Below are 24,558 nucleotides of genomic sequence, written 5' to 3' on the forward strand. Positions count from 1 at the left end.
TTTCCTCAAAAGTAAAATGAGAATAACAACTGCACCAACCTCCCAAGATTGTTTTGAGGATAAAAGAAAATATTTGTGAAGTGCTTGGAAGAATGCCTGACACATAGTAGGTGCTAAGTAAATGTCTGCCTGTCTTCTTTACTTCCTATTCCAACTAACCACCTCACATTCCACTTTATCCTCAAGTACTCACCCTCCTTTAATCCACGTTTCAATCAGTGCCCAAATAATACTTTTTCTGCCTCCACAAATATCTCTTGCATCCAATCCCTTCTCTTTGCTCACACACCTACCACCTTAGTTCAAAGCCTTCATCATCTCTCTATCAGATTATGACAATAAATTCCTAATTGGTTTCCCTGCCTCAAATTGCTCCCTATTCCAATCTATCCTAAAAACTCCTGCCAAACAAACCTTTCAGTGAAGATGTCATTCTCTTCCTCAATCAATTCTAGTGGAATAAGCTATAAGCTCTTCTGCTCTCTTTTCTTCAAAGTATCCAGTCCGGTGCATGCCTTTCTATTAGCCCTCCTACATGCCTAGAATGTATTCCCTCCTTACAATGGTCTCAAACCTTACAATGGTCTCAAAGAAGCCCTCCCCTCCTTCAAAATGCAGCTCAAGCACCACTGTGAAGCCTCCAAACTGCTAGTACCCTCCCTTCTTAAGCTACCTTGGATTTTACTATTTTGTATTTCTTTGTGTTTATTCTGTTTATAGTTATTCCATATACACATACATATTATTGTTGGTTCTCTGGTTATAATGTAAGCTCCTTGTGTTTAGGGATTGTTTTATTCATTATATGCTTACTGACTAGTAAAGTGCCTAGAAAATATTAAGTGCTTAATACTTCCGTGTTTTTGTTGTTCTTTATGAAAGGGGATGGTCTTTGGGTAGGAGAGAATATATTTGGAAATGAAAGTGATGAATAAACAAAGGATAGTGATTTTAAATAACATGATCACATCCTCTATATCCAATCTTATTTTCCACAATTCAGTAGAAATGGAAGAGAGGGTCTTATGAATCTTTGAATCTCCCCTACAACCCAGCACAAAACAAACATTCTGAAACAGGCCAATCATGATCATGTCATCCTTACACCTGCCTCCCTAACTTGATTCATGCTATCCATCCCCTGAACAATGCCAAAGGCACACTGCCACCCACCCAAAGAATCCAGATCGTAGCCATTTTTTAGTTTCTATCTTGAACTATCTCTTAGTAAAATTCTACCTTCACTTCCTACAATCAACCCCCTCCAATCCTGCTTCACTCAAATGCCAAGAGCCATTTATTAAATTTTTTAAAATTATTTTTAGTTTTCAACAATCACTTCCATATGCTCCCACTCTCTCCATCTCCCTCCTCAAGATGGCATGCAATCTGATATAGGTTTTGTGTGTGTGTGTGTGTGTGTGTGTGTGTGTGTATGTGTATGTATACACACACACACACATATTCCTATTAAACATATTTTCACATTAGTGATGTTGTAAGGAAGAATAAGAACCAATGGGAAGAACCACAAGAAAGAAGAAACAAAACAAAACAGAAGGAAAAGAAAGCAAATAGTATACTTCCATCTGCATTCAGACTCTTTCTCTTGATGTGGATAGCATTTTCCATCACGAGGCTTTTGAAGATGTCTTAGATCCTTGCATTGCTGAGAAGGGCTAAGTCTATCAAAGCTAGTGGTTATTACTGTGTACAATGTTCTCCTGGTTCTGCTCACTTCACTCAGCATCAGTTCACTCAAATCTTTCAGGTTTTTCTGAAGTCCGCCTGCTCATCATTTCTTATAGCACAATAGTATTCCAGATATTCACATACCACAACTTGTTCAGCCATTCTCCAATTGATGGGCATCCTTTCAATTTCCAAAGCCACCACAGAAAGAGCTGCTATAATTAATTTTGTACATGTGGGTCCTTTTCCCATTTTTATGATTTCTTTGAGATATAGCCCTAGAAAAGCTATTGCTGGGTCAAAGGGTATGCCCATTTTTATAGCCCTTAGGGCATAGTTCCAAATTGAAGAGCCATCTTTTTTACACATAAATCTGGACATATCACTTCCTTGTGGAAAATCATCAATGGCTCTCTATTACCTCTTGTGTAAACAAACTCCTTGTTTAAAATCCTTGCCTGGCATTCAACATCTTTGGCAACAAGGCAACACAACCTGATGAAGCCCTTTCTGACACAGCACTCAGTATCAACCTTCCCCCTTCAAATCCACATATCACTGCTCTGTACACTCCGATGTACTACTTACTGTGTGCTGCGATGTGTTATTCTTAGTCACTCATGCTTTTGCCATCCTCTTCCCTCTAGACAACAAGCTCCACAAGCACAAGAAAGAAGTATGTCTTACCTAAACTTTGCAACCACCTCAACAATGAATAGACTTTTACAAATGCTAGGTGCTTAATTAACATTTCATGAACAAAGTCTTACTTCTTTTCTAAATGCTCTATTCACAATGACTGTGCCTTCTCCAAATTCCTACAGCACAACAAAGATGGTACTCATTTGTGAGATAAATAAAAATGTAAAACACTATGATTAAAAGTTGTGAGGTATGCTGGCCTTCTTTCCCCAGCCTGACCAAGGCATTTTAGATCAGAAGAGAATGAACAAACAACAAATGGTTCTGCATGGGTCTCTCTCTACCCAGAGAGGATTTCCAGAGCAGGCACTACAAGTTAAACCTTTGTCACACATGTTTCTTACATGTGTGCCTCATGACTACTGTGGTCTATGTTTATACTTACTCCTCTCATGGATGCTGTATTTGTGAGGAGTAAACCAGGATTTTCAGAAAAAATTTTATATTAACTGCCTTTATCAGGTTATCCAGCAATTACCTCTGCTGAAAACTAATTGAGACTGTTGGATGACTGTCAATGTGGACTACTGCATTTGGCACTTAGAGAGTAGTAGTAGCTCCTTGACCAGTAGTAGTACCATGCTTGACCCAACTTGACCATTAAGAGCAGAAATTGGGAATACTGCTATTTTTCTTCTTCTTCCTCCACCCACCCTTCTCCTCCTTCCTCTCCCCATAAGTCATCTCACTCCTCCTCTTTCTCCTATTCTTCTTAATCTTCCCCCTCCTCCTCCTTCTCCTCCCCCTCCTCCCCTCTCTCCACTTTAGGCGTCATATCCTTACATGTGGGTGGTCAGTCCACACGAAAACAATTTTTGGTCACTTATATTCTGTGAGATATTTTGAGGCCTGGGGGCTAGATATCTTCATTTCAAAATTTTATTTCTTTCTCATTCATTTATGTGTTATCCTCCCCCTCCCCCCCCAAAAAAAAGCTGGGACAATTTATTTTTTGTCCCATGCAGTTTTCATTTCTGATTTCTTGAAATATAGCTCTGAAAAAACAGGCTTTTAAAAAGCCCATTGTGTTTTAAATGGAACTAGCTGACTAGCCTTTAAACCCAAATCAATCTGGTTCTCATAGAATGAAACTAATTGCCCCCCAGCCCAACCCTCAGTGGCTCATTGTTTAGGTTTTTTTAATAACTTAGAATGACTGTAAATAGCAATGACTTTCTATTCAGCCCAGAAACTCAGAGGGTCTCCCCCTCCCAGACTAATATTTTTGTGATGATAAATTAGGCCATCTTTTGTCTCAATCCTTACCTATTCTTACCTATTTCTTAGTCATTGAATTGTCTGTTGCCTCAGACAATATGAGACCTGGGAAAGACCTTAATTTAGAAAGGCCAAGGTTACCCACTACATCTTGACTTTTGTCCTTGCCACTGGACTTAGATGACTGGAGGAAAGAGTGAGGCCAACTTTGCACAGCTCTGCCTCACTTAAATTCAAATTGTGATGTCACTGGTCCTCTTCAACAAGAAGGACGAACAACATCAGAAAACATTATTTTACACTGTTTTTTTTTAATTTGTCTTAAAGCTGAGCACATATTTACTGAAATGGACAGTGCTGTTCAGTCATTTTCAGTCATTGTGAACCCATTTGAGGTCTTCTTGCAAAGATACTGGCATGACTGGCCATTTCCTTCTGGCCATTTCCTTCATTTTACAGAAGAGTAAACTGAAGCAAACAGCATTAAGTGACTTGCCCACGTTCACACAGCTCAGACACTTGTCTGAGGCCAGATTTGAACTCAGGAAGATGAGTCTTGCTAATTCTAGGTAGAGCACTAGCCACACAGTTGTCTCGAAATGGATAATAGGAGGACTTTATTAAAAGTGAAAAAGACAGTACTGCTCACATCTAACAATGGTTAAGTGATAGAAAAGGGAGGTTAATTATGTCATTAGTCTTTCAATCACTTATTAGAGGTATCTACTATATGCGAGGCATTTTACTAAGTGTCAAGGAATCTAAAGATAAAAGACAAATAGTCCTTGACTTCAAAGGGTTTACATTCTAATGGCGTATAACATGTACATATGTGTATATATACACACACATATATCTATGTATGTTTACACTACATATATACACATAGCTACACACAAAGCAGGCATAAGTTAACATTAGAGGGCCTACTGAAAGAAAAAATTCAAATACTGACAATAGAATCAAAGCATCCTATTCTTCAATATGCTAAATAAATAAATAATAAGTTATGAACTAATATGTATAATAGTCAAAGGAAATCTAATGGCAAAATAATCACCCCTAAGTAGTTGACCTATTTTCAGAAATAAAATCACACTGAATTCCCCAGTGCTAAAAGGATTCTTCATTGAATTTTTACACACACACACACACACACACCCCCTATTTAGAGTCAGAGGCAACATCCCAAACCAGTGCTTCTAGATCCATATCTATAACATCACACACACACACACACACACACACACACACAAAATATTTATTTTTAGCTTTCAACGTTCACTTCCATAAGATTTTGAGTTCCAAATTGTCTCCCCATCTCTTCCCTTCCCCCACCCCAAGATGGCATGCAATTTGATATAGGCTCTACATATACAGACCTAGAAGTGGCCTTGCTGGGTCAAAGGGTATGCACAATTTTATAGCTCTTTGGACAAAGTTCCAAATTGCCCTCTAGAATGGTCGGATCAATTCACAACTCTACCAACAATTCATTAGTGTTCCAATTTTCCCACATCTCCTCCAGCATTTAAAATTTTCCTGTTTTGTCATGTTAGCCAATCTGACAGGTATGATGTGGTACCTCGGAGTTAAAACATTTATTTTTAAAAATTTTATTGCTATGTTTTGTTTCAACCTCCCTTCCCCTAATCAATAAGCCACCTCTTATAACCAAGAGTATAAAAGAAATGGGAGAGGAGGAGAAACTCAGTAAAACTTTTGGTTTTACTGAAAGACAATTCCAGGAAGATCCTTCAAGAGCTGGGTTTGAAACCCACCTCTCCCACAAGTTGTGTGACCATGGGCAAGTCTCTCAACTTCCATTTCACTTTATGTAAACTAAGGATAAAAAAGTTTAGAGTACCTACACTTCCTAGGGTAGTGAGAATAAAATCAGATAATCTATGTAAAGCACTTTAGAAAGTACTCAAGTTCATTATTATTCCATACACATATGCATGCTAGTTAAGATGTGTTAAGTCTAGAGGCAGTGTGGGATAGTGACTAGAGAGCTCACACTGGAAGTCACAAAGATCTAAGTTCAACTTCTGCTTCTCACACATAACTGGCTGTGTGATCCTGAGCACTTCTAACACTGAATATGTTGCTGCAGGTACGAGCCTGCACTGGGAGAGGAAGTTTCAGGGAAAGGAGAGAAGGAAAGAAGGTTCAGGGAAGTTTCAGGGGAGGGGAGAAGAAGGAGAAGAAAAAGGAAGTTAACAAAGCAGTGAAGGAGAAGGCAGGGCAGAAAATGTATGTATTGCAGATAAAAGACAACTAAAGAGAAAACAGAAGAAATAACTGTCACTGTTAATTTATACTACATTTTATGCCAAATGTAAATATTTCTGATATTTTAGTTTTATGTGAAATTATTCCATACTCTATGCAAATCTGTGGAGTGTTATTAGTTTGCAAATTTTTGTTTTGCTGAAAAAATACGTCACTTGGCTCAATGGAAAAGAAAGCTGTCTAATAATGAAATGATAGCAGAATTATCTTCGATGGACATTAATAGTTCTCACTCACTAATGTCTTAATCTTTTTTATTCACTGCTAACTAAAAAGGAGCAAGATACCAACAGGTGCAAATAAGAATGTTATGACATTTTAATGTAAACATGTAATAGGTCTACATAGTTGTATATATTTATTTAAATAGTACCCTTTACTAAAAATAAAACACAGGCACTGATATCCTATGCCTAGGCCAACAGAAAAACTGTGGAATCTTAGAATTACTCAGTTTTAGATGAAAAGATCATAGTGATGGGGATAGGACTGTCCTGGACCCCTAAAAGGAAAAGACCATGGTCTTTGGGACCTGGACCCAGATCTCTGGCGTTTGCCTGAGGCACCTGGCCCATACTACTCAATAATCCTTTTAATTGCCCTTTCACTGGGACTCTCCCCCACATAACTCCTTACACTGTCTGCACCTGGCCCTATCCCAGGCTACTTGCCACTCCTTAATCCCATCTAGATCTTCCCACAGTCTTTCTGTATAAAACATCAATCTTACCCTCATCAATTGCTCAGATTCTTAAAATCTGGCCCGCTTATATTGGCATCACAAATAGTGCAAATTCACTAAGAATCTCGCCCACCCCAAGCGGTGTTTTAATAAACTACTTGGACTGAAAGAAGGCTTGAGTGGTTGAATTCTTTTGAGGCAGACTCATGCCCTTTGCCCTTGTGTTTCAGGGTCCTCAAGACTCCTAGACTGCAATAATAGTGTATTAGAACTGAAAAATATCCTGAAAACCAATTTCTCTAGTACTACAAGCAAGAGATACATTCGGACCATTCTAGAATGGCTTACTGTCTACTCCTTCAACAGACCATTAGAATACGTGGGGGAAATCATAGTCTTTGGTAAATGAAAACCAAAACCACAACTTTAAACTACACTTAAGACATATACTAGATCTAAATTTAAGAAATACAGATATAAAAATTTTAAAGTAAAACAAAAGCTAAAGAGCATGAAGAAAAATATTCTGGAAATATTTTAGAAGGGAAAATCTAAAAGAAGAATAGGTGGAGATATGGAGTATAAAGTTACTTGGGATTTGAAGGGTGAACTTCATGGAAAGGAAAGCATATGCCTGTTGAGATTATTTGGTTAATAAGGGGTAGATCTATTAAACATATATCTTATAGTGAAAATGTTTGTTACTTTTACTTTCCACCAAATGTAATTATGTTTTATGCTTCAATTAAAATCTAAGTAATACATACCTGGTAGGTGTTATCAAAACTGTCATACATGAATCTGGTGATCAAAGATGTCTTTCCAACTGAAAGGAAAGTAAGGAAAAGATTACTCAATATTAACATTTTATGTGTTACAATTTAAAAGTTTCCAATTCCCATTTTTTTTTAAAGCAAGAATTAAACACTATCAGGAAAAAAAAACCCTGCACATAGATCACCTAACATTTGCCCGCCAAATAGATAACTATTAGGATGAAAGAAGCTTGTAATGAAGAACAGGGATTGGAGTGGAATGGAATAAGGATTAAAAAGGTAGAGTGGTTTGTAATTCCTTTGAAAACCTTTGAAGAATGGCTCTCACATACATGTATACTTGTGTTAGTTCCCTTTATATCTTGGATACCAGGTACTTAATGAGAGATATTTAATGCAAAGTTTTCCCAACTGACAATTCTCTCCTGTACTGATTCTGTTAATACAAAAACTGCTTCATTTCACATAGCCAAAATTAATTATTTTATCTTTTATTATTATCCTCATCCCTTGTTTGGCGAAAAGGTCTAGGACAGCTACAGCTAAGACAGGTCTCATATATAAAAAATTTTCAAAGCAGAGTAACATTTATGAAGTAGTAATGAAAAAAGTAAATGCTCACTAATCGGAGAAGAGCAAAACAAACTGTAGTACACGAATGCAAAGGACTAGTACATTCAGAAACCTCTCCTTTGAGGTTCATACCATCCAAATATATCACCCAATCCAGATCCTGGTAACCATTATCTATCTACTTCCAAGACATTCTTCTTCCTTCCTTAATGAGTTTAATGTGCCTATCCTCCCCTTTCCTCTCTCACCTGAGAGTGTTCTGCCCAAAGGAGGGTAAATTTTGATGGCCCGAAAGCTACCTAGTTATCTTGGGGTTTACTGGCTAGATTTCTTTCTCAAAGACCAAACCTTAAACCCAATTCACTCTGGCTCTCATGGATTGGACAACAGGTCCCTGCCCAAGCACCACTTAATGGTTATTTTTTGGGCCCTCCTGGCTCAAAGTGAATGTAAATAGTAACTGTTTCTCTTTTGGCCAATAACCCTGAGGGTCTTCTCCTCCTAGTTTGATTTTATTTTTAATCATTATTATTAAAGGGATCATCCTTTGACTCACTTCTTAAAGAGGTCTATTCACTGAATGGGCATTGCTTCACTCAAAGTGACAACCTGGAAAGACCTTGGCTTAAAAGGACCAAGGTCTTCCACTATATCCTGGGCTGTCTCCAGTCGTCCTGATCTACATCTGGCCACTGGACCCAGATAGCCCTGGAGGATAAAACGAGGCTGGTGACTTTTCACAGCCCTCCCTCACTCAAGTCGAGTCATCACCTGTCTGATGTCATGGTCCTCTTAGAGAACGAAAGACAAAAACCACATATAGTGCCTATCTCAGTCTCTCAACTTCCTCACAAAATGTTAGCTCAAAGTGGAAACAAGATGCTCCGCTTTCACGCGTCCTCAAGCAAAACCCTAAAGCTAACTAACACTATACTAACATTAAATAAAGATCAAGAAATGCAATAAGAAACTACAAAATGTGACTTTCCATCTGAAAGTGCACAAAAATCAGCCAGAAGCTCAATGGCAATAGGGATTCAGAAAAGTGATTTCCAGCACAACTGACCACAGAGAGGACAACTGACAGACGCAGGAAGAACAGAGGGCTTCCCTTGAAAAAGCACCAGGAGGGGAAGCTAGGTGGCTCAGTGGAAAGAGCACCGGCCCTGAAGTCAGGAGGACCTGAGCTCAAATCCGGCGTCAGACCAAACACTTGACAACTAGCTGTGTGACCCTGGGCAAGTCACTTAACCCCAACTGCCTAAAAAAAAAAAAATTAATAAAACCTTTGGGCAGCTAGGTGGCGCAGTGGATACAGCACCGGCCCTGGATTCAGGAGGACCTGGTTCAAATCCAGCCTCAAACCCGTAACACTAGCTGTGTGACCCTGGGCACATCACTTAATGCCACTGCCTAACCAAATTGAAAAAAAAAAAAAACCCCAACAACAAACAAACAAACAAAAAAAAGACCCAGGGTAGGGATCTTGTAAGCCCCAAGGAATATCTGACCAGGTACCAGAGTGCTCAGACCCACACAATCCTGGCCTAGAGGCACTGAGGTCTCAAAAACTGTCCTGACAGGATCAAAAGAGAGAATAGAATAAATGGGGGGTGGGATAGGATGAAGGGAAATAAACTTAGTTTTTCACAACATGCACCTTTAAGAACATCCCCTCCCATCTTCTCTAGCAGACTGCTCCCATTATCATCAATAATCTCTCATTACTCTTCAATTTTTCCCTATTTATTGGGTCCTTCTCTGCTTTCCAAACATGCCTAGTCTCCCCCATACTTTAAAAAAATAAAAGTCACTTGATACATCTGTCCCCGCTATTTTCTTAACCTCCTCTCCCCCTTCATGGCTATATCCTTGGAAAGGCATCTACAATTGGTACCTCCACTTCTTCTCTCACTTCTAAACTCTGCCATCAGGCTTCTGAAACTGTTGTTATCAATGATTTCTTAACTGTTAAATCTAATGACTTCTCAATTACTCCTACTTCCTGACCTCTCCTCAGCCTTTGGGTCATCACTCTCTCTTCCTGGATAATCTCTCCTTATTTCAGGTTTCTGTGACACTATTCTCTTCTGGTTTTTTTCCTGTCTGTTTCTTCTCAGTCTCCTTTGCTAGATCATCGCCCAGTTCATACCCACTATCCATGAATCCCATCCCTCCTCCTCCAAAGTTATGCATAAACCTTCTCTTCTTCCTCTGTAAAATCTCACCTGGTGATCTCATCAGCTTCTATGGGTTTCAACTATCATCTCCATCTAGGTAATTCCCAGAAAGAATTTGGAACACAAGAATATAGAGGTAGAAGAAAATTTTAAGAGAAGATATGCAGAAAGAAACTTTAAATAAAACCTATAATTCTATTCAAACCAAAGCAAATGACCTTGAAGACATAAAGACATAATTTAAACTATTTATAGACTTCCAGAAAAATATGACAAATCAAAAAACCCTGACTCCTTTACCATAGAATATGACATAAGAAAACTGCCCACAACTCCTGAATACAGCAAATGAAACACAGATAAAGCAACTACACAAAAGAAAATGCCTGACATTGTACAGTATGTATTGATTACATTTTATAATTAAAATAACTTTTTTTCAGGCAGTCAGGGAAAAGTTCTTAAAATACAAAGGAATGACAATTTAAACAAACCAGTATTAACTCATGGTAACAAGAAATCAAAGTGAATGGAACAATATATTCCAATAAGAAAAGCTGATCGAGTTACAACACAAAATAACATACTGAAAAATCGAACCTAATCATCAACTAAAATGGACAGGTAACTGTGGGGCATGGCCTTCGGGAGAGGGAGGTGACAAAGTAATGACCAAAATTATTAGATATTTTCAAGTATGATTGCTATGTAAACATACCCACTTTCTCAATGAAAATAAAGTTCAAATTAAGATCAACAAAAATGAAATTAGAAAGGCAAATAAACTCTGAGGGTGACTGCACTGACCACAGAGATGAAAACAGTGGAAATGAGATTGAATCAAAGTTAGTAAATCTCAATTCATTTAGCTGCAGTCACCATCTGAAGGTACAGGCTCAGGACAAAGATGAGTTAGCAAAAATAAACAATATTTGTATTCAAGTTTTTAAAAAGTATAAATAAGATCATGTATACTTCTCACAATCATTCATCTTGGTAAGTATATAACAATAGGCTGGTTTCCAGAAACCACAACCTCTTTAAAACTGAAATAATCTGAGAATGATTGAAGATAATACAATTCGCTATATTTATCACTGGAATACATAAATGCTATTACAAATGAAAAAGAAAGACTAATGTTTAATTTTATATGAATGCTTTAGCTGCAAAAGCCTGAAATCTAACAAATAAAAAAGATAATTTGCAAATACACATGCAGAATATGCTGACAAAACAAAGGAATTTTTTAAAAGAAAATTCTATTCTTGTGATAAACAAAAACGAACTTTTCCACAACCACCTGATAACATCATACATGGAAAAGATCTCATTCAATAGGAGAAATGTTAGTACTACCTCCAGCTACTGGTGTGGTTTAAATGATGCTTGGCTAAGTAGCTTCAAATTACTCTACCTATAATTAATATAGAATGAAGAATTTGGTGGTTTGAAGACCTTGACAACTCTGCTGATTAATTACCTGAGAAATAAAATGTTTCTATCTTGCCAAGTGGATGAAGCAACAGCTAAAATAGCATAAGCACTGTGCTACTTGCTATGCCATTGCCTCTTTCTATATACATTCAGACAACCATCCCTCTATTAGAATCTAAGGTCACAGACTTAAATAATTAGAGAAATGTAAATTACTTACAGGTTGGCCAAGTCAATAGGATAAAAGTAAAAATACCATCTAATTACTGTTTATTCTAGGAAAAAAACAGTAATGAAATTCATCTGAAGAAGTAAGAATCTAAATGAAAGGGGTAACTAGGTGGTGCAGTAGATAGAGCACTAGTCCTGGAGTCAGGAGGACCTAAGTTCAAATCCGACCTCAGACACATAACATTTACTAGCTGTGTGACTCTGGCAAGTCACTTAATCCCAACTGCCTCACAAAAAAAAAAAAATCTAAATGAAAAAAGTGGGAAAAGCAGTACTAGATATCAAACTATACTACCAAGTATTAATCATCAAATATTTTGGTCAGGTGTGGGGAACCTGTAGCCTCAAGGCCACATGTGGCCCTCTAAGTCCTCAAGTGCAGCCCTTTGAATCTAAACTTCACAGAACAAATCCCCATAATAAAAGGATTTATTCTATAAAACTTGGACTTAGTCAAAAAGCTGCACCCAAGGACCTAGAAGGCCACATGTGGCCTTGCGGACACAGGTTCCCCATCCCTGGTAGGTTAAGAAACAGGGAGGTTATTAGGTACATAACATAAAGAAGCAAAAGAATATAGTATCAGATATGTAGATGATACCTCTCCGACAGCACAAAGTAAAGAGGCATTAAAAAGGCTCTTGATGAGGGTGAAAGAGGGTAAAAGCTGGTTTGAAGTTTAACATCAAAAGAACTAAGATCTTGGCAACTAGTCTCATCACTTCCTGACAAATAGAGGGAGAAGAAATGGAAGCAATGTCAAATTTTATATTCTTGGGCTCAAAGATCACTGCAGATGGCGACTGGCAGACATGAAATTAAAAGATGCTTTCTTGCTTCTTAGAAGGAAAGCTATGGTAAATGTGGACAGCATACCAAGAAGCAGAGCCATCACCTTACCAACAAAGGTCTGCAGAGTCAAGGCTATGGTTTTTCAAGTAGCAATGTATGGTTATGAGTGATGGACTATAAGGAAAGCACTGACAGAGCTCTATGAATATAGGGCTGAAACACACATCTAATAAAAACTACTTAAAAATGCAACCCCTTGTGCAATATGGACAAATGGCACACTTCATAGATAATCAATTATGCTAAAAACAATATAAAACAAGAAAGAAGCTCCAAAGGTTGCTACAAGAGTATTCAACTTTTTTAGAGTCCATTAAGGAAAGCTCTTTGCAAAATTGTGTGATATGAAGAGCACAGGGCTTTCTTGTGATAAAGTACTTCAAAGGACATTTGAATTAAAACAAAACATTGCCATTATTTAAGTGATCATAATAAAGACAAAACAAATTCATTTAATTTAAAGCAAAAATTCCTCCTAAAATGTGTATGTTTGATGAAATTTTTTTAAACTAACGCAAAGTCCTCAAATTAATACTCTAACTTAGAAAGTTAAAGTAACTTCATTGCTTGTCATTTAATTTGATCTAATTTATGAAAAATTTGGAGCTAGATTATTTTAAAAATTAATATTCTTTAATTTTCCCCCAATTTAAAAAAGAACCCTGAAAAGGAAAAACAAGACTTTCTTATTAATCATTTGACCAATTCACCAAAGCAATTCTCATTTTATTTTAAAAATCTATATATCTCTAAATACAAATAGATAAGGAACTCATTTACCAAGGACAAATAAATATACATTTATTTTTACTTCATCAGACGAAGAGCTAACAAACTAGTTTCTTAATCGTTCATAGAAAAAAGCAGCTAATAAGCCCAAATGGCTACAAAACCACACATACCCTTTGATCCAAAAATAATACTACTAACTAGGTTTACATCCCAAAGAGATAAGAAAGGTACAATAATATTTATAGTAGCTCTTTTTGTGGTGGCTAAAAATTGGCCATCGAGGGGATGAGGGATGGCTGAACACGTTGTGGTATATGATTGTAATGGAATATTATTGTGCTTTAAGAAATGATGAGCATGGGGCAGCTAGGTGGCGCAGCGGATAGAGCACCGGCCTTGAAGTCAGGAGGACCTGAGCTCAAATCCAACCTCAGACCAAACACTTGACACTTACTAGCTGTGTGACCCTGGGCAAGTCACTTAACCCCAACTGCCTAAAAACAAAAAAACAAAAACAAAAACAAAAAGAAATGATGAGCAAGCAGATTTCAGAAAAACCTGGAAAGATTTACATGAGCTGATGCAAAGTATAATGAGCAGAACCAGAAGAACACTGTACACAATACTGTTCAATGAACAACTATGAATGACTTAGCTTTTCTCAGCAATACAACAATCCAAGACACTCCCAAAGGACTTATAATGAAAAATGCTATTTGCCCCCAGAGAAAGAATTGATGGTGTCTGAATATAGAACAAAGCATACCATTTTTCCCTTCCTTCCTTTCTTTCTCTTGGTTCGAGTTTTCTTCCACAAAATGACTAATATGGAAATATGCTTTACATGATTACACATGCATAACCTATATCAAGTTGCTTACTGTCTCAGGGAGGGAGGGAGAAAATTTGGAACTCAAAACTTTTTTTTAATCTTATGTTAAAAATTGTCTTTTTATGTAATGGGGGAAAAACAATTATTATTAAAAAAAAAGAAAAGAAAAGAAAGAAAAGAAAAGAAAAGAAAAGAAAAGAAAAGAAAAGAAAAGAAAAGAAAAGAAAAGAAAAGAAAAGAAAAAAGCAGTTGAACCTGAAAACCTTTTTATGTTTTTGCTAAGGGTGAGTAGAGTTCTCTGGTTTAACAATGAAACGGCTACTGTTTGTATTATCTTATTTGTGTGAAACTGGGTTTTCTGCTATAGCTATTAGAAAGACAAAATATTTATCATGACTAGTAACTGAAAAATTAAAAGTGTACTATCAATAGTATCATGTCTTAAGACACTGAAGCCAAAAAACAAGCTTACCAATAATAATCTTATGACCATTTTATAAATTATAAATATGAACACTGTAGATCATTTGTCAATGTTATATGCATTACTGCACTATATCCCTCTGGGTAATGATGAAAGGTAGAACCCCCTTTCTCCACCCCATCCCCACCCAAAGGAAACCTAATAAACATCTTTTTCTAAACAGTAAACATCAGACATAGTGGTAGGTATAACACCTACCAGTAATCCATTAATTTCTAACTCATTCCTAACTAGATCCTAAATAAAAATTTTCGTGCACAAAATCCTAACCTACCCTCAAAATTCAATAAATTAATTAAATGATGATCACTTTCACTAGAGTAAGGACAAATTTATACCCGGAGCAAGAGGGTAAAGAAAGAATAGGGCATCTTCCCAATCATGGTAACCTGATTTACTTCAGGGACTTTTCTTATCACCTCAAATTTGTAAGATTCAAAAACTACCAACAGGAAGCAAACAATTATAAAAGAAATCTCTGTGACTCAGAATTTCTTTTAGAAGTTCTTAGATAATATGCCTGTTTTTATAAGTCCATTTAAAATAGAGAAGTCAAGGAGAATGAAGATTAAGGGAAGACCATCTGATTTGGTAATTTTGGAACCAGTTTTGGTTGAATGATGAGTTCAGCATGATCTCCGAAATTTGTAGTTTTAAGAACTGCTAGGGCAGCAAGGTGTCGCAATGGATAGAGCACCGGCCCTAAGTCAGGAGGACCTGAGTTCAAATCCGGACTCAGACCAAACGCTTGACACTTACTAGCCGTGTGACCCTGGGCAAGACACTTAACCCCAACTGCCTTTAAAAAAAAAAAAAGAAAAAAAAAAGAACTGCTAATATCACTCAAATGTCTTGCCCAAGGTAATATAGGTTTTTCTGGTTCTAGTGCTGGCTCTCTAAGTCACTTTGTCATGCTGCTTCTTTTTGAGATTAAAAACTTAAACTACAACATGAAAAACAAAAAAAGTACACAGAATCTTTAGCTCTATTAATAAAGGTATGGTGTCCAGTACCAGAAAGAAGACCATACTCTGTCTTCGTGGGGCTATAGTTGGGATACTGGGTTCAGTTCTAGGAACATTGTAGGAGGGACAATACTAAGCAGGACAACATATGGAGAAAAGAAAAGTAACCAGATGGTGAAGCCTCCAAATTATATAACTATCAACTGGCATAATGAAAATATTGCAGTATCTGGAATGAAAAACCCTGAAGCTAAATCTCAGCTCTTTCAAGTACTTAAGTGACTTTGGGTAACACACTTCTGTAAGCCTCAGTTTCCTTACTGTAAAATGAAGGGGGTTTGGACTAAATTATTTTTAAGGTTCTTCCCAGCTCTAAAACTGGCCTCTTATGAAACTGAGATGTTTGTCCCAGAGAAGAGGCCCAAAATGACACTGCTATGTTAAGGTCAGGTTCCAAAGTTCTTAAAAGATACCTTGAGAGTGTCCTTGTATCACTTCTTCTGACCACCATGTTAGCAGTTGCCCTGTGTGAGCTCTCCATAAAAGTCCCTTTGGAAAGCCTACATTTGGCGTTCAAACAATGTAGGCAGTCCATCCAAGTTATGTGCTCTGTAGTAGTGACCCAGAGAAAATAGGACTTAAAAATATGAGAGCCAGCTGTGGTTAAACTGTCACTTGGTCAGGGGAATTAACACATGAAAACACTGGCTTCTGAATAATGAAACACAAGATTTGTAGATTTAAAACATATTTGCAAAATCCAAAATAGTTTTTGTTATCAGCAATCACTAATGATATAGACAGATAGATAGATAGATAGATAGACAGACAGACAGACATAGATATATAAATCAAAACTGTTAGCTGTACAAAGAAACAGCATGGAAAGAAGACAAAAAAAAGCCATATAAGGACTAGCTGAACTGAACTGACTGCCTTGGTGGGTATTGAGTTCTCTGTGTCTGGAGAAGTCTAAGTAAGCCAATCTATGAAGACCACTTTTATAGGACATCATAAATGGGATGCAACCATAAAGAAGAGAATTCCACTAGAGGGCCTGTAAAGTAGGTTTCTTTCCTGCTCCACAAGTCCATAATTCTGTATTTAGTGTAGCTAAGTAGTGTAGTGTATAAAATGCTGGACCTAAAGCCAGAAAGACCTATGGTTAAATCCAGCCTTACATACTCACCAGCTGTGAGGCTATGGACAAGTCACTTAACTTGTCTGCCTCAGTTTCCTCATTTGTAAAATGGGGACAACATTAGCACCTACTTCTAGGTTGCTGTGAGAATAAAATGAGGTAATATTTGTAAACTAGAATGAATGGGTAGAATTTGCAATGAAACAGACAACAGTTTAACACATGGGAAAACTTCTAATAAAAATAGGGTTGTCCAAAAACGGAATAGATTATTGAAACAGGCAGTGAGTTTCATGTTATTAAAAATATGTTTAAGCAGAAACTAACTGGTTACTTGGCTAAGTATGTTATAGACTAAATTCAGTGCATTACATACATGAAAATATGCATACAAATATTCCCAAGTGAATTGTAAACATCAGAAAAGCTATATGTTAATTTTTCTATGCTGTGTCATTCTGTATAACATAATTCAACAATAAAGTAATCTTCAACCGCTCTTTATTATGGTCATTGCTTTCTTTCAGATCTTAAAAAATGCATGGTATAAATGAAAACCACCAACATGCTCTTATTTAATAACTAAATACAATTAGGTCTTCATTCAATACAAAGCTAATCTTTGAAACATTCAGATAAATAAGATACGTTAAAAATAAGTTTAATCAGAATCATTTGTTTTAATAATGCAATTTTGTTTTTGTTGACATACCTATTACTTTGAAGGTTTAACTGTTTAACTTAGAAATTAGTATTCCATTCACATAGTGGGTTTCAGTGTGTAGCCAAGAAACCATCTGTTTCAGCTAAATCCTTTAGTCTAATGGTTTACAATCCTTCCTTCTAACAGTAGTTTTAAAAAGTGAACAGTCAGCACTTTTACTTGGGCCAGAACCAGAAACAGTGCTCTTAAACAAACAAACAAAAAAACTCTGAAGAAATTTTTGTTTAACATAACTAGTAATATTAAAAATCTAGTCTTGGCTCTGGATATTGAAACAATCCTGTTGTGTCAAGAACTAATATACTGGCAAAGTATGTCATGGAAGTTTTTTTTTAATTCTATTTTGTTTATCAAATTATGCACCTTATAGAATACAACCTCAATCTACACTGCATAGTAAACCTTTACAATAAGTCAAATATAATACTTTTAAGGATTACTCAGCATTTCTCCCATAATAACTCTTTGAAATATGGAATGCAAGTATTATCCTCATTTTAGAGACCAGGGTACAGAGATATTAAGCAACTTGCCAACAATTGTACAACTCAAAAGTATCAAAGTCAGGACTTAGACCCAAGGTGTCTTCTGAATTTAACACTTGTTCCACCTTGTCAGGCAAGTCAAGCTTAGCTATAGCTAGGATCAAATAGGTACATCAGGGAAGACTATTACATCAGGACTCAGGAGAACATAAAGATAACTATTAGGATAAAGAAGAGAAACTCTAGATATTACATGAATTTGTAATTAACAACTAACACAATCACAAACACTACTAACATATTTGCATACTGCTTTAGGTTTGCCTGGACACATACTAGGGTCAAGAACCTAAAAAGCCTCTTGATCTCACAGTGGTCTAGATCTGACCTGGCCCTGCTGAAAGTCTGTTCAAGCTATCCCTGTGATCCTTAAAAAGAATGCAGCACTCAAAAAATACAGTACCCAAAGAATAGTGGTTAGGATACCAGACAAGAAAGGCTAGGATCATACAAGCCCAGTCCCACAAGAATTAGGGAAAGCCTAGTTCTAATACAAAGTTTTTCTTTCTCTCTCTCTCTCTCTGTCTCTCTCTCTCTCTCTCTGTCTCTCTCTCTCTCTCTCTCTCTCTCTCTCTCTATATATATATATATATATATGAACAGCTATCATAATACAAGAGATGACCAAGATATAAATACAGGGGAGAAGAATTAATACCAAAACCTACAAGGAAAATCTCAAAGAAAAACACAGCTTGGATACAAGGTCATTTAGAATTTCCAAGAGAAATGAAACCAGGGTTTTAAAATAGATCTAAAATGAGATTATAAATAAAATGAAGTGATAGTTAAGAACCATTAAAGAAATGAGAACTATGAAGAAAAAACTTGGAAAGAGAATTAATACCTCAGCATAAAAGACAGAAAACCAACAAACCAAGTAAATAAGTCCCTAAAAATAAGAATGAGCAAATTGAAGTTATGATTCCACAAAACAAAAAGTATTAAAATAAAGTTAAAAGACTGAAAAAACAGAAGAAAACCATAAGATATCTCATATATGAAATGAATGGCCCAGAAAACAGAAGAAGCAGAGATAGACTAAGAATCACTGGACTACCTCAACGACCTTACTTTAAAAAGTGGCTCGACATCATATTTCAAGAAATCATGAAAACAAAACAAATGCAAGCACTCTAATGTATTGCTGGTGGAGTTGTAAACTGATAAAAACTGATATGGCAGCTAGGTGGTGCAGTGGATAGAGCTCTGGCCTTGCAGTCAGAAGGACCTGAGTTCAAATTCGGCCTCAGACACACAACCCTTTACTAGCAGTGTAACCGTGGCAAGTCACTTAACCCCATTGTCTAGCTGAAAATGAAAGAGAGAGAGAGAGAGAGAGAGAGAGAGAGAGAGAGAGAGAGAGACAGAGACAGACAGAGAGACACAGACAGACAGACAGACAGACAGACAGACAGAAAGAGAAAGTAGAACAACAGAATCCTGTTAAATGACATTCTATTGGGGCAGGTAGGTGGCACAGTGGATAAAGCTCCAGCCTTGGAGTCAGGAGGACCTGAGTTCAAATCCAGCCTCAGACATTTGACATTTACTAGCTGTGTGACCCTGGGCAAGTCACTTAACCCCAACTGCCTCATCAAAAAAATAAAAATAAAAACTGATATGACCATTCTAAAAGCAAACTGGAATTATGAAATTGTGCACAAAAAGTTACTAAACTTTGTATACCTTTGACCCACATGCTACTACTAGGCTTATACATAAAGGAGATAGATTTAAAAAAAAAAAAGGTGAATGGACCCATAAGTACAAGTATATTTACTGCAGCTATTTTTGTGGTGGCAAATAAGTAGAAACTGGAAAGGGGTGCGGGGTTGGGGGGGAGAATGACAGCTATTAGGGTAAAAACTAAATCTGACAAAAACTGCTGGGAAACCTGGAAAGCAATCTGGCACAAACTAGATACAGACCAACATCTCACTCTATTTACCAAGACAAGATCCAAATGGGTACATGACTTAGACATAAAGACTGAAATCATAACATATTGTGGAGTAAATAAGAAATTACCTATCTATGGATAGGGAAGACTTCATGACCAAAGAAGAGATCAAGAGGATCACAGAGGTAAAATAGTCAGTTCTGATTACACAAAATTAAAAAGGTCTAGCACAAACAAAACCAAAGTAGTTAAAATTAGAAAAGAAGCAGGTAAACAGAAAAAAGTTTTACAATGTTTCTTTGATAAAGGTCTTATTTCTAAGATACACAGAGAATTGATAAAATTTGTAAAAATAAGAGCCATTCCCCAATTCATAAACCACAGAAGGACATGAACAGGTATTCTGCAGAGGAAGAAATCCAAGCTATTAACAGTCGTACGAAAAACTGTTCTAAATAATAAACATTGAGGGAAAGGCGAATTAAAACTCTGAGGTTCCACTTAATTGCCATCAGATCAGCAAAGTTTATTTAAAAAGCAAAAAAAGGGACATTACAAATGCTGGAGGGGTTATGGGAAAACAGGTAAATTAATAAACTGTTGGTGGGTCTGTTAACTGACCCAGCCATTCTGGAAAACTACATACATAAGTTATTAAACTGTGCACACCCCTCTACCCAAGAATGCCTATATTAAGTCTATCCTCAAAGAGATCAAAGGAGGAAAAGGTCCCATTTGTACAAAAATACTTATAATATTTATAACAGTTCTATTTGCAGTGGCAAACAACTAAGGCGATATGAAGGATGGCTAAACAAGTCATGGTGTACAAATGTGACAGAAAACTATTGTGTTGTAAGAAATGATGAAGGGAATGGTTTCAGGGAAACCTGAGAAGGGTTGTACAAACTAACGCAGAGTGAAGTAAGCAGAACCAGGAGAACAACTTATACAATAACATTATCATGGTAAAGATTAACAACTTTGAAAGTCTATAGAATTCTGATTAATCCTATGATAAACCAATGATTTGGAAGGAGTCGTGATAAAATATGCTACCCATTTCCTGAAAGCAATTAGGTAGACTCAGAATGCAGATTGAAACCTATCTTTTCTGGATATAGCCAATGAGGGAATTTGTTTTGCTTGACCATACAGGTTTTAAGGGGGCTTTTCCAAGGAAACAAAAATGGATTTTAACTGAATAAAAAAAATGAAATGTTTTTTTAAAAATAAACTATAGAGAGAATGGCTAAACTAATGTTGCATATGCATATAATGGAATACTATTGTGCTCTAAAAAATTATAAATGGGATGGGTTCAGAGAAACCTGAGAAAACTTGTATGCAGTGACTAGAACCAAGAGAAAAATTTATATACTTAGAACAACACTCCAAAATCAAACAATTTTCAAAACCTTAATAATGCTGATCGGTGTACTTATTATGATTACAGAAGCTATAGTATGAAACATACTCTACCTCCTGACAGAGAGTTAATGGATTCAGGGTGCATAACGAGCCATGTTATTTTGGATGTGACTAATGTGACAACTCATTTTGCCTGACTATGCATATCTGTTAGAAGCTTTTCCTTCCATTGGTGAGGGGGGGATGAGAGAGAGAGGAGAAAAGTGATTCACGTTCATCAAAAAAAATAATAAATTTGACAGCATTAACATGGCTAACTACTTGGTTGAAGTTAGAAAGGTAGGAATGTGAAGCTAGCAGAGACTAAAAGGGTCTAGAAATCTCAATGAGGACAGGCCTAGGAGGGGTGTAACATAAGAAAATGTAGAATGCTAAGTTGTGGTGAGGTCGTGGAATAACAGAATTGCTAATCATGGAATTAGAACATTTATGGGTAATAGAATATTTATGAATAATGTTAAGATCTCCTGTGACTGTCCCTGTGGGTGATTGAGGTAGACTACTGCTCCTAATGAGGCTGTCATACAAGTGAAAAGATAGAACCCATTGCTAGGTATATACACAAAGAAGATCTAAGGTTAACAAGAACTATCCCATGTATATCAAAATATTTACAGCTACACTTCTTGTTCTAACAAAGGACTAAAAAACAAAGATGTCCATTCACTGGAGAAAGGCTAAACAAATTATGGTACTTCAATATAACAGACTACTGCCCAGAAGAAATGATGAATATGAAGCATTGAAAGAAGTGTAGGAACTACATTAAGTGCTTCAAAGTGAAGAAATTAGAACAAGAGAACAGAAAGTACACAATGAGGGGCAGCTAGGTGGCTCAGTGGATATCTAGCCAGAGCAAACTACAAATACAGCTACAGCCTAGTCAACAAACGGCAAGTGCTAGGGGCAGCTATGGACGTTAGCCCGAGTTAGCCTCAGCTTCAAGAACTTTCACCCCATGGATGGTGCGGGGGTTAGGTGGCTGATCAAGGCTGGACACAGGGTCCAGACCTATTGACTAGACAAGGTTGAGCACACATAATTAAGTGTAGCAGCAGACAGACTGGGGCCCTGTTGCAAGTTGTGGTCACTTGCAGGAGAGCAGAGTGTCCTTGAGGGCTGACATGTGTAGCAGCCTGAAGGAATAAAGGGAGTTAAGTGCATCTGTGATGGCAGCAGTGCTAAGGGCCCTGGTCTCCGATCAATAGTACCTGAGGTCACTCAGAGACCAAGACATGAGCTAGAAGAGCAGTGACCACACCTGGCCTTGGATTACAGAACATTTCAAGAACCAACAAGTCAAAGACCCTGAGACAGAGCTCAGAAAATAACAGCACTAAAAACAGAAGTCTAAGACATTTAACCCTACACCCCAGAAGCAAAACCTGACCCTAACATAAAGTTAACAGCCAAGAAATGGGCTGTTTAAAAAAGAAAAAATGGGTAAGCAACAGAGAAACAACCTGACCACAGATAACTATACTATAATAGAGAAGATCAGGGTTCAAACTCAGAAGACAACAAAAACAAAACAGCTACTTGTAAAGGTTCAAAGAAAAATGTAAAATATCATAAGCACAAAGAACTTGTTTTTGTTGTTGTTGTTGTTTTCTGAAGAGCTTAAAAGGGACTTTCAAAATCAAGTAAAAGAGGGGGCAGCTAAGTGGTGCAGTGGATTAGAGCACAAGCCCTGGAGTCAGGAGGGCCTGAGTTTAAATCTGGCCTTAGACCAAACACTTGACACTTACTAGCTGTGTGACCCTGGGCAAGTCACTTAACCCCAACAGCCTAAAAACAAACAAACAAAAAACAAAAAAGAACTGTTGGACCACCTAAAAGCTATGATCAAAAAAAGAATCTATACTACACTATAATTCAAGAAATCATTAAGGAAAATTGCTCTGAATTTTTAGAACTAGATGAAAAAACAGAAATTCAAAAAAATCTACAGATCATTGCCTGAAAGAGATCCCAAAATAAAAATTAACAGGAACATTACAGCTAAGTTTCAAAGCTTCCAGGTCAAGAAGAAAATATTACAAGCAATTAGAAAGAAACAATTTAAATATTGTGGAGCTACAGTGAGGATAACACAAAATTTAGCAGCTTCTACATTAAAAGACCAAAGGCCATGGAATATGATATTCCTAAGAGCAAAGGAGCTGGGTTTGCAACCAAGAATAACATACCTAGCAAAACCGAGTATAATCCTGTAAGGGGGGAAATGATATTTAATGAATTAAAGGACTTTCGGGTATCCTCGAGAAAAAGACCGAACTGAATAGAAAATTTGACTTACAAGAATCAGAAGAAACATGAGAAAGAAACATGAAACACTAATTATAATGTAATAAGGTTAAACTGTTTACTTTTTATATGGGAAAATGTTACTTGTAACTCTTAAAAATGTTATCATTACTCAGTTCAAAAGAGTACGTATAGATCGAAGGATTGTGGTTGAATTGATTATGATAGGAAGATTCTCAAAAAAATAAAAAGTTGTAGAAAAGGGAAGTAAAATGGAGCAAACTAGCTCATACAAAAGAAGTATGAATGGAAGAACTGTTACAGTGAAGGGGAGGAAGGGTGGAGGGTTGGTAGTGCTAGAACCTTATTCTCATCAAAACTAGGTTAAAGAAGAAAAAACATATACATCTAATAGGGTATAAAAGTCTTCTTAACTTGCTGAGAAATAGGAGGGCAAGGAGATAGGATAAGGGAGGGATTCTCAGAAAGGTGTCTGGATTAAGAAATAGAAGGACAAGGGGAGAAGGATAAGGGAGGGACTTTTAGAAGGGTATGAAGATTAGGGAGGCAGTGGTGATAAATAACTTGGATTTCTGAGGAGGGATAGAGTAGAAAGAGAGAGGAGAGGAGAGAGAGACAGAGACAAGGACAGAGAGAAAGAGAGAGAGAGAGAGAGAGAGAGAGAGAGAGAGAGACAGAGAGACAGAGAGACAGAGAGAGAGACAGAGAGAGAGAGAGAGAAACAGTGAGGAAAAAGAGGATAGAGTGAAATACACAACTAGTAATTATAATTTTGAATGTGAATGGGATAAATTCACCCATAAAATAGAAATGGATAGCAGAATAGATCAAAAACTAGAACCTGACAGTATACTGTTTACAAGTAACATTTAAAAATGAGGGCCATACACAGAAT

The 24,558-nt window shown here is 36.8% G+C and overlaps 1 protein-coding gene across 2 annotated transcripts in view; it reads right to left on the minus strand.

The window, feature by feature from the left end:
- The window catches only part of RAB6A (RAB6A, member RAS oncogene family), a 94,052-nt gene that overhangs the window by 35,988 nt on the left and 33,506 nt on the right, over nucleotides 1-24,558 (minus strand). For both annotated transcript variants that reach the window (XM_020989595.2, XM_020989596.2), the window contains exon 2: nucleotides 7,357-7,415. In XM_020989595.2, the coding sequence (XP_020845254.1) occupies nucleotides 7,357-7,415 (59 nt within the window). The remainder of the gene's footprint in view (nucleotides 1-7,356; nucleotides 7,416-24,558) is intronic.

Source organism: Phascolarctos cinereus, unplaced genomic scaffold (assembly GCF_003287225.1).
Source record: "Phascolarctos cinereus isolate Bilbo 61053 unplaced genomic scaffold, phaCin_HiC Scaffold_726;HRSCAF=1367, whole genome shotgun sequence".
Taxonomy (NCBI): Eukaryota; Metazoa; Chordata; class Mammalia; order Diprotodontia; family Phascolarctidae; genus Phascolarctos; species Phascolarctos cinereus.